This window comes from Echinops telfairi, unplaced genomic scaffold (genome assembly GCF_000313985.2).
Source record: "Echinops telfairi isolate 266 unplaced genomic scaffold, ASM31398v2 ScPeMD7_7421;HRSCAF=8459, whole genome shotgun sequence".
NCBI classification, from domain to species: domain Eukaryota; kingdom Metazoa; phylum Chordata; class Mammalia; order Afrosoricida; family Tenrecidae; genus Echinops; species Echinops telfairi.
In genome coordinates this window covers 2,865,972-2,876,826 of record NW_022111321.1, presented here as the reverse complement: position 1 = coordinate 2,876,826, position 10,855 = coordinate 2,865,972, and the positions used below count along the sequence as shown (strand labels likewise).

Below are 10,855 nucleotides of genomic sequence, written 5' to 3'. Positions count from 1 at the left end.
GGCAGCCTCTACTGGTGTCACCGCCTCCGTAAGGTTCGGTTCTCTCAAGCAGCAAGCCCTGTGGTGCTTCGATGTGTGGTACATAGAAAGAGGGGTAAAGAGAGAGAGGGGCCCGTGGGGATTCATATGGAGAAATGGCTCACAGCTGTGGAGTAGAGTGGGTCAGTGCAATCCAGTACAAGCCGGCCTTTTCCTGACTCGTGGAAGCTGACAAGTAGGAACTGGGTAGCAGGATGATGAAGCAGATGGGACTGGGGGGTGGGAGGGCAGGCTGGTGGATGCAGAGGTTATTAATATGAATCTCAAGTCAGCCATTGTTGATAGTCCGATGATGGGTCCTGGGATCAGCACCAATGAACATTTCTCCACTCTGCAGTCACGTATGCCGCACCCCCCCAAGGAAAGCATAGTGTAACTGGGATACTGACATCCCCAAATATCTGAGTGGTGGGGAAGCATCTAGGATCTGTAAGTCCCCGTGGTCACTGTTCCCTCATTGACTGCTTACGTGTATCTTTCCACCCACTTACTGGACCTTTGTACTTGTAACAATTCACTTCCTTTCACTAGTCATGGAAATCCCTGCTCCCTCTAATCTTCTGATTATCATGAGGCTACCTATCAGTCTGTATTGAGGATGTTGGTTTTCTTTACGTTTTTAATCCGTGTTGGAAAGTATGGATCACAATTTAAGGTTAGTATGAGAAAGGCGAGGCTTTCTATTCCCATAGAGTTAGTCTTCGACACCAACAAGGGTAATTCTACCCTGCCCTACTGGGTCACCGGGAGTCCGAAGTGACTCAGAAGCAGTGTTTGGCTTTTTAAAATTTTAATATGAGGAGGACCTGATGCCAGGGGCTTAAGTGGAGAGCAAATATTTTGAGAATGACAAGGGCAATGAATGTACAAATGTGCTTTACACAACTGATGTATGTGTGGATTGTGATGAGTCATATGAGCCCCCAATAAAGCAATTAAAAAATAAATATAAAAAAAATTTAATATGAGGTGCTGCATCCCAGAGATGTGACCATGTAATAACTCTTTAGGCTGTCATAAAAGGAGATCAAGCCTTCTATATGTATTTGTGGTTTTCTGTGTGTTACTTGCAAATAAAAGTTTCGTGATGATTAAATTTTCAAATGGATAACTTATTTTCAGGTGCAATGCATTATAAGCATGTGCTAATAGCATCCGTGCTGTGCTGTGTCCATGCTTGCAATTGATGAAGTCTTCTGGTTTATGATAAAAGTTATTTCATTGCAGTGATTACATAAAATTAATTCATTGTAGTGATTTTCCCAAGACACCAAGGCTCTGTTTGCATGGGCACACAGAGAAGACTGCCTACAATTTCCCTTTTGTGTCTACTCACATTGGTGTGCAGCTTTGGCATTAGCATTAGCCTGCTTTTGCAAATGTTTTCTAACAATGTCCTTTCTTTGGAAATGGGATTTTTGAAGGAAGAAGGCATTCTGGATCAGTTCTTCTTTCTACCCAAGAATGGAGATGATGCTGAAGAGAAGTGAGCCCACGATGCCTTGGACAAGCTCTGCCTGAAGCTCGTTTGATGGCTGCCCAACACTGGCGTGGGACCAGAGGAAGCAGCAGCAGTCGGGATTGCAGAAGAAAGGCCTGGACGACAAGGTGGTGCCCGTGAGGAAAACGAGGGTGAATGGAGCGCAGATGGCGCCTATGCTGACAATACAGTGCACTTGCTTCAGCACTGTGCTAAGCATGAACCCTGAGGATACAGATGTAAATGAGTTTTTGTCCATGTTTATAAGAAGCATTTTGGAAATTTTTATGTGACCCAAGGGCTCACAATACAATGCATAGGGCAGAAAATGACAATACCAAGTAAAAATTGGCAGGCTACCCCTGGAGAGGAAATAAATACATTCATTGCCATGCATTTACTGATGAGTATACATGTCTTGTCAGAGCTCAGATATTACTGATCTAGTCACGCCCTCTTGGGAACTACTTCTGTGACACATTTCATGAATAAAACAAGATTCAAGAAACTCAGAACATACAAGAATCGAAAAACAATGGAGTTTTCCAGGAACTTTTTGAAGCCCCCCTCACACACTACAGTGACAATTCAACAGCCATGTATAAAATGAACTTGGCTATGATCAGCTTCACAATCATGCCCCAAGTATCGGCGTTCTCTCAATAGCCACCTGAAAGACGTGTCAGGGCAGTGGATAAAATCATGATCCACCCAAGCGCCATTCAACAGTAAAATGAAACATGCTGACGGCGCCCATCAGGCATGAGTACATAGTCTGCTTCCAAACGGACTCCCAGATTGGCTTGTGAGTCTGACAGCCACTCCGGAACGTGACTCATGTCTCCCCTTACTAAGTGTTGCACTTGGGACGATTCCATCCATGCAACTAGACTTACAGGCTCAGTACTGTTGACATCTTTTTCCTTCTTATTGCTTGGTGAAATGCATGATTGAAAGGGGACTGGACATCGAAAGCACTGTGCTAGGCTTGGAAAGGGTCTACCAGAAATGATGAAGAGGCAAGATAAACTAAAAGTGGGGAGAAATTCCGTTTTATGCAGAAGAATGTGTGTCAGCAGTACAGGGGTTTGGGCAACCTTCTACAATCCAGAAGACATCCCCAGTGTCAGAAGACAGTGTTAACAACGATGCTTCCCCCTCAGTAATCCCCTGCCCATGAGCAGCTGCCATCATACAGCGCAATGGGAGAGCAGACCTCTTTGACTTGAGATGGTGAAAGGTACATAATTGGAAGGCGTTTTTTCAAAAGGCGGCATCAATTGCTGCATTTCCTTCTTGCTGTTGGCAATGGAAACAGTTTCACAGTGAGGGACTGTAACAGCAGGAACTGTAAAAGCAGATGTGGCCAACTTTCAGGTTCACTCTCGTTAGGCAGATTACTGTCGGTGGTGTGATTTTAATTCCCTAGTTGTTCCCGTGTATGGTGTTGTTTGTTCACAGTCCCCACCCCCCCACCTCCTCCCCCTAAGTCCCTCCGAAACTGTTGGTCCCATTGCTTTCTCCTTCGGCTTGCTTCCGTGCCTATCTTACAGAGGTAGGCAAACCAACAATAACAGATAATACATAAAGGAAACAAATAATTGAATAAAAAGAGGAAAAAAAAGAAACAGAAAAAATATAAAGAAAAATAATAACTAGCAACCCTTCCCCCCCCCAAGCATAGATAATTTCAGGTCTGTCCACTGACCTTTATGACTATCTCCCCACTGGCCTTGGTGGGTCCAGGAACTGCCCCTCCCTGCATGAAGTCTATTTTGGGACCTCCTCAGGGCTTTTTGTGGCTTGGCTTTGCTCTCATTGCTGATCTGTTATGTTCTCCCCGCTGTGGGGGGGAGGTGTGTTTGGTTTCAGACTGAACTCACTATCCCCCCGTGTGGCCCCTGTATTGTGTCCTCGTCTCAAGGGGTCATGTCTTGAGCTGCTGTCAGCCCTACAGTCCTCTCTCTTAGCAACTCTGTGCAGGGAGGGACTCCATTCGCAGGTCTTGGCGTGCCAGCACAGGGTCTAGAACCTCTTTTTCCTTATTGGTTTGCTTCCATGTGGGTGTGGCATGCCTGCCCCTCTCTCCAACCTATAGGCTTAGTGTTGTCCTCTGTCGCACGTACTTCTAGGCTGGGGGTCAGTTTGGCTCTGATTAGGGCTGGCCCAGTAGCCACTCTGCTCATGAGTTGCTCCACGTGGTTGTGGTGCTCAGATCTGCACGCACACTCCCAATTCTGTGAAGACATAATCAATACTCACCCCCTGGGTGGGTTATTGCCCTGCTCCCCCCATGCCATCGTCTCCCCCCTCCCCTTTCCCCCCTCTTTATGATGGAATGACATGTGCCTCCTGGGGTTTGGCCGGTCTCCCACCCGACTGCCTGTATGTCAAACAGGACAGTGTGAGAAAAGTGGCTTTTCTTTTATGCCTACTGTCTGAACATTTCTGATCCCAAACTGTAACCTGTTAACTTCCCAAACAAAGCCCAGAATTGTGAGTATGGGCTGAGTTCTAAATGGTCATTGCAATGAATTATCAAACCTAGCCGAGGAGCTCCATTGGGCTGCTAACCACAAGGCCAGCAGTTTGAAGTCGGCAGTAGCTCCATGGGTGAAAGAAAAGGCTTCCTACTCCCAGAGAGAGTTACAGTCTCGGAAACTCAACCATTCTACCCTGTCCTGTCCTGCGGCTGGTCGTCGGAATCGACCCATGGATGTTGAACCTCGGGTCTGAGAGTGTGGCGGAAGGATGGCGGGCGTCAGGACTGGTCAGCGGGCGTGGAGGCTGGAGGCATGTCTGCCCTCGGCCTCCCTGGGACTGACCGCGGTCTGCCGTTGAGTTTGCTTCTTCACTCCTGTGACGTCAGAGGCGGCCAGAAGCTGCCTCCACGTCATTTTTAGATAAAAATGTCACACATAGTATATACCAAACCCATTATACCTCATAAAAAGTTTTAAAAAACATCTTGGTCCCAGTTCTTAAGAATGGTCTGCACCTAATAGGGCAACTGGTGCCAATGTGGACCCACACAGGCGGAAAAACACACAACAACATTACTTCCCTTCAATGTTAGCTGAGACGCCTTTTGATTAGAAGCTCTGATTTAACTAAATGTCCAGCAAACACAGGAAGTTAAATCACACCACAAAGGTCCAAGTATACACAAAATCTTTATACATCCACAAATTTGACCAAAAGTATACAAAGCAGTCTCAAGTTACTGGGACAACAACGGATGTTCTTGTCCTCCACAGGTCATGGAATGCAGTCACTGTTCATGTCCGAGAAGCTACTCGTAGGACTAAGTTTGGTGGGGGAACCCTGTGTCCTGCAGAAATGGCAATTCATAGTTGAAATGAAACACAGTCAATGTGTGAAGCACCTGCCACCTAACAGCTTTACCTAACAACAAGGCGAATCTGCTTGGCAAATAAGGGTTTGATGTAGAAGATGCACACATTGTCCAAATGGCTTCGTGTTTCTACTTATAAATTAATTCACAGGATTCACGACGCAGTTGCTTCTTAGCAAAAGGTTTTAGCAAAAATAATACAAAACAATCTCTTGGCAAGTGACACTATAGTTCCCTTTCTAAATGAAAACCTCCCATTAGATTAGATTACACCATGTTAGTGTCCCCTCTCATAAAATTGCTGACATAACCAATATAGCAGAGACCCCTTGTAAACAAAACCCCAGACATCACTGCTGCGGTCGGTCCCCTGGTATTCATGGACAGGCTCGTCCACACTTCAAGGGGCTTGGGACTGGACTTGGCTTTTAAAACAGGAAATGTTTGCAGAGCAAAAAAGAGCAGGTGGGGGTGGGGGAACCCCAATGTACTGCTTTTCTGCTCACTCCCAGCTGGCAGGAGGCGGGGCGTGAGCCAGGCACACTTGTCGGGATGTGTCCCACACAGATGTGAATCTTTAGATAACATGAACACCTTTCAGATGTTTATCCCGTTGTGAAAAGACTGGGGCAGTGAGCGAAACCAGGGAAGAATAATAGTCACTTCTCTCTCTCTGAATTCCAGCCTCCCCTTAATGCTCTGTGAGGCCAGCCTACGGCCGCGGTGACTGTGCTTTCTCCCTGCGTGGTTAGCCGAGTCTACTTTAACCTGCGGGACGTCGTGTCTGCGGAGCAGAACTGCTTCCCAGGGTTGTGCACGCGGAGACCGCTGGGAAGCAGGAGTCTCTGGGTGGGTTCGGACCACCAACCGCTAAGCAGGCCCACGAGCCTTTAACCTTTTTGCCTCTCCCTACACCAGTGGGCAAAATAAAATTCTGCCCAAAGTTCCAGTTAAGGGAGACTCCACATTCATCAAGTGAGGCTTTTGTGCAGAACACGATGAGACGTTTCTGTTATGGCCAAACCGTCAGGTTGCGTCTAGCTACCATACTGGCTGTGTAATACCTTTCTCCCATTTCTTGAGCTTGTGAAGGTGTGTTGCAGCCAATTTCCTATTGGGCAGGGGGAGCAGGAATGGCCAAAACCCTTGCTTTAGTGAAGGACAGGCAGCGTCCTGTCCGTGTATTAACTCCTCAGGGAATAGTTTTCAAAGGAGGGCGTGGCCTTGTGCTCAGGAGTTTTGCTCACAGGTGCTCACCGAATGTCTGTGCTGTCAGGTCTGAGAAGACCAACGTTGGGTGAGGTGAACTCTAAAAAATAAAAAGCAAGCCCTTAAGTAAGAGTCCTTATTTCCTTGTACTGAAGGGAAAAAGGTGTCTGAAATTCAAGTGCCAATATCCCTTTTCTGGGAAGAGACTTAAAAAAAAAACCAAACACGTAACAGCTCACTCTCTGAACTTTACCAGCAACGTTTGAAATGAACTCAGCATTAAAATCAAGTCTTGAAAATTAGAGGCAGCAAAATATTGATATTCCTGTAGGATGTAAATTCTCACCCGGCCAGGGAGAACCATTTAGAGGAGCTGTTTAAAGACGGGCCGGGAGGGCTCTAGCTAAGGGTGAGGGTGGAGACAACCAGGACACAGCAGCCCAGATGCATTTTTATGTCACAACCTGGAGAGCCTAGGAGCAGAGCCGCCTGAGCCCTGAAAGGGCAGTCTCAGGCTCTGTGCATCTGGAGAGGTTTGCAGCGGACGGTGTGCACAAACTGAGCTGTGTGAACGAGCTCTACCCAGCGGCTGCTCTCCTGAGAGCGCGCAATCACCGGGAAGCTTTGAGGCAAGCGTTTTCATGCTTTGAAGTAAACGGGCTGTGTTAAAACGAACAAGAAAATCAGCCCACCATCACAAGGTGCAAATCGCGCAGTAACGACAGGTCGTCCAAGGGGCTACACGTTGGTCTCCAGGCCTAGCAGGCGCCCCATCCGCTCCACATTCTTGTCGATTGTGGCCTGACACGTTATCTCCTTGGCACATTCCATAGGAAACCAGCCCCGTTCTCCATCTCGCAGCCGTTCCCCCTCATACCAGCCTGCAAAGAAGAACGGAGTCTGCATCAAGCAGCACAGGTCTAGGGGAGTGCCCACTGCACAGAGGATGTCGAGGAGATCAGACCCTGGACAAGGAGGGCAGAGTTGGGATGGAGGGCCGGTGACCGTGGGCTGAGCGGGGGAGAGGACACTCTGGTCAGAGGCAGCAGGTCAACATCTTGTTTCCCTCGCGTTTGAAAGTAAGGGAGAACTAGGTCACTGGGGGACTCAGGAGGGAGGAAAACTGTCCTTGCTGCCTTTTGGATGACTAGCCATACGATGGTGTCTCTAATCAAAAGCATTAAATGAACATTAAATGTTCACAGATGAGAAGCCAGTGCCCATGAAAGAACACTGGGAAATGAGGCGAAGGAGGCTACATCTCCAGTTGTCAGGCTAGCACTGTGCTCCACACAGTGTTCAGTGGCTCTTTCTGGGAACAAGACAGCCAGGCCTTCCTTTCTAGGTACCTCTGGGTGGACTCCACCCTCCAAGCCTTTTGGTGAGTCACTGAGCATGTTCAATTTGCACCAACTACTATTTAGGGTAAACGATTTCAAACATGACAAACTCCCCTAAACACCTTTCTAAGACATCTTGAGGGCTCTTAGGAGCCACTGACTTGGGAAATGAAGTCCCAGTACAGAAGAAAAGGAACAAGAACCGAGACAAGACAAGCAGGCAGTACCTGTGTGGTCTCACACACTACTGGGTCAGGCCAGGTTCTATAGAAAGCAGGTACTGATAAGAAAATTAGACCTCTCGGGAGTTCTCTTGGCCCCTGGACTCAGGACTGCGATGCTCCGTATAATACCCCACTCACCGTCACTGACTTGCTGGTAAACGAGGACCACATCCGACACCTGAAGGGACAGTTCATCGGGCTGCTTCGCAGTAAACGATCTAATGATCTCCACCTGGGTCAGTGCTGCGCAGGAAAGGTGGCATGCTGAGTTCCCAGCCACAGAGAGAACAACACTGCTGCTAATCAATCAGTCCATCCATCAATCAATCAACCATGTGCATCTACTTGCTCCTTCTGAGCAATTCGCAGCGGGCACTGCTAAAGCAAGTCAGTCTGATCTCAGCAAAGAGAGTCTTTCTGGGGTTCTGGCCGGAGTACACACTTTGAGGGTCCCAGAAGTTCAGAATCAAAAGAGAGTGGCCTTCTCTGATTTGTGAGCGCCTTCAGTAACAGTCTTGACAGGGACTTTTTAGTCACCCCACCCAACAGAGAGGAACACTGCCATTGTGCGTGGGAGAAGCAGAAGCAAGGCCGATGAGGTGACGTACCAAGGCCATGCCTGGGGTGCTAACATTTTCAATACACCCAGCACCCCGTTCTCCTGGCTCTTCCTCAGCGTGGTTGCTCAGCCCGCCAGCAGCGATGGATGCAAATGGCCAGAGGTGCTGAGAAATAAAAGGCCCTCAGGAGGCAAGTCGAAGGCCTTTTTTGGCGTTTCCCTACAGCAAGGTCCTATGACAGGACACAATGAACTCTAGCGACTCCCAACGGAGGGCTGTGACCTCTCGCTCAAATAATCTGTCCCTGACTGTGAAACGCAATCAAAAGGGTTTCAAACCAATAACCTGATCTTGTTACTGTGTTAAAATACATATTCCTAATGATATTAACAAATCCTATTTCAATCCTTTTTCAGTGTGCAAATTCAATGACTCTGATTACATTCACCATCTTGTAAAACCATCACCATTATCCATTTCCAAGTTTCCCCCACAGCGGGTCGAAGTCAACACAAGAGGGAGGGTTTTTGAGTGTTCCACACATCGTCCAGTGCATGCATTCCCCCTTTCCTGCACCAATTCCTACTTCCCTAGGAGGAGGAAATAGATTTTCTTACCATTATCCGTTAATTTAAAAGAAAGGCAGGCACAAAGGACTCATGAAGCACTTTTTTAGGTTAAACACACATTTGACTAAGAATCAGAAGGTTAGCATGGAGAAGGCTTACACATGCGATCATTACCCATGAGCAATGTTTACAAGATTAAGAGCTTCACAGGTCAAGCAGGGCTTTGATGTTCTGCTATTACCTAGTCTCTCACTCACAACAAGCCCGTGCTCTATCTCGTAGTCATGTGTTGGGCTGCTAACCCCAAGGTCAGCAGTTTGAAATCACGTGGCTTTGCAGGGGAAAAGGCAGGCTTCCTACTCCTGTAAAGAGTTACAGGCTTGGAAATCCACAGGGGCAGTGCTACCCTGCCCTGCAGGGCCGCTGTCAGTCGGCAGTGCGCTGTGAGTCTAGTGTCTGGGAGTCCCTGGTGGCATGCTTAGCTGCTAACTACAAAGTGGGAGGTTCAAGCCCACTGAGCGGTGCCTTCAAAGGGAGGCCTGCAACCCCGTTCTACTCGGACACTGGTGGTGTTGCATGAGGTAGACTGGCAGCTGATCTCAGGACAGGGGGATGTGCCTGACGCCAGAAGCAATGCTCGGCCGTGGTTACACAACGAAGAACTGCGTCTTGGATTGGAATTCAGGACCTCTGACTTCCAAGTTGGGGCTCCCACAGCTCTAGTGTGAGGCAGTAAAAAGGGAAACCTGGTGTTGTGGGGATGTCCATGAACGAAAGCCTTGGTGCCACAGTGATTCATGGCTAGCCCAGGGTCCAGCAGTTCAAACCTACCTTTCTGAGGGAGAAAGGTGTGGCAGTCTGCTTGTATAAAGACTTACCACCTTGGAAACCCCATGGGGGTGGCTCGGAGTCAGAATGGTCTGGGCCTCAATGGGATTGGCTTGGGGTCTGAGTAACCTAGTGTCCACCAGAGGGCAGAGTCCCTCCACTTCCCATCTCAGCTCGGGCTGCTCGGGGGGAAAACTTACAGGTCCGGTCTGGAGGCTGCTTCCCGCTGCTGTGTCCCAGGGCGGTAATCCAACGGGCCCGTTCACTCCTAAACACAGAGGCAGGTCCAATTGAGAAATTCATGGTCCAGAGAAAAAGAAGAATGCGCGACCTACACAGCCATTCCCACAACACTGAGGAGAAATTCGCCAGACACAGCTTGGCTTTCATAACAAGGGAAAGAGTTACTTAAAAAGTACACTCTGGGAAATCTAAAGCAGGCGGAACACCAGCCGGCGCTGCTGAATGATGCGGAATGAATGGAGCCAACCGCTGAGCCAACAGAATTTCTCTAGAGTTTAACATTTAATAATGTGTTTTTTATACTAGCGTGTTATTAATCTCAACACATTGTTTTGTACACTCTTGCGATCTGATGTTTAATGTTTCAAAAAGGTATATCTGAGTTAAAAAAAAATCCTAGATCAATCGATCGCTAGCCACTCCCTTGTGTCCCAAATAAACACAAATCATTTTGGAAAAGATAAGAAACTTTAATATTTAGTGCTCAGGTGAATATTGTAAAAGTAATTTCACCAAAATATAAACCTTACTGAAATAGAAGTTTGTTGTCTAAATTTTTTACTGTTCTAAAAATGCTTAAAATAGTTTAGTCAGTACACCAATAAACTTTCAGGAAAAAGAAAATAACCATAATTTTTAAAATGATAATAAGCTATAGTTAACATAAAATAGAATAATTACTTGGTAAAAGGTCAAAAGCTTCAGGGGAGCAGGTCCAGGGATCCATAACATATTTACCTCCAGTTTTTTACTGGGAGAGTCAAATAACACATACACACTTTAAGATCACTGAAAGTATCATTAAACAGATATTCCGTGTCAGATCCATGCATTTTCCACCCATTTTCTCTCTCCAACAGGTCCGTTTTAAAGATGGGGCGAATGGACTGAAGCTCCCAGGTAAGTGAGCCTCATGCAGGTCTATTTCCACTCACCTACGTCAAAGAGACACCTGCACCACGCTCCGCTCCGAACCCAGCTGTCTGTCCCTCCCCGGGGGCCTCCACC

At 47.4% G+C, this 10,855-nt stretch overlaps 1 protein-coding gene across 1 annotated transcript in view; it reads right to left on the bottom strand.

Moving 5' to 3' along the window:
- Positions 1–4,673: 4,673 nt before the first annotated feature.
- The window catches only part of ARHGEF26 (Rho guanine nucleotide exchange factor 26), a 180,362-nt gene continuing 174,180 nt past the window's right edge, over positions 4,674–10,855 (bottom strand). The window contains exons 13-15 of the mRNA XM_013006250.2: positions 9,805–9,872; positions 7,786–7,890; positions 4,674–6,964 (exon numbers count right to left, since the gene is read on the bottom strand). Coding sequence (XP_012861704.2) covers positions 6,822–6,964; positions 7,786–7,890; positions 9,805–9,872 — 316 coding nt within the window. The 3' untranslated portion in view covers positions 4,674–6,821. The remainder of the gene's footprint in view (positions 6,965–7,785; positions 7,891–9,804; positions 9,873–10,855) is intronic.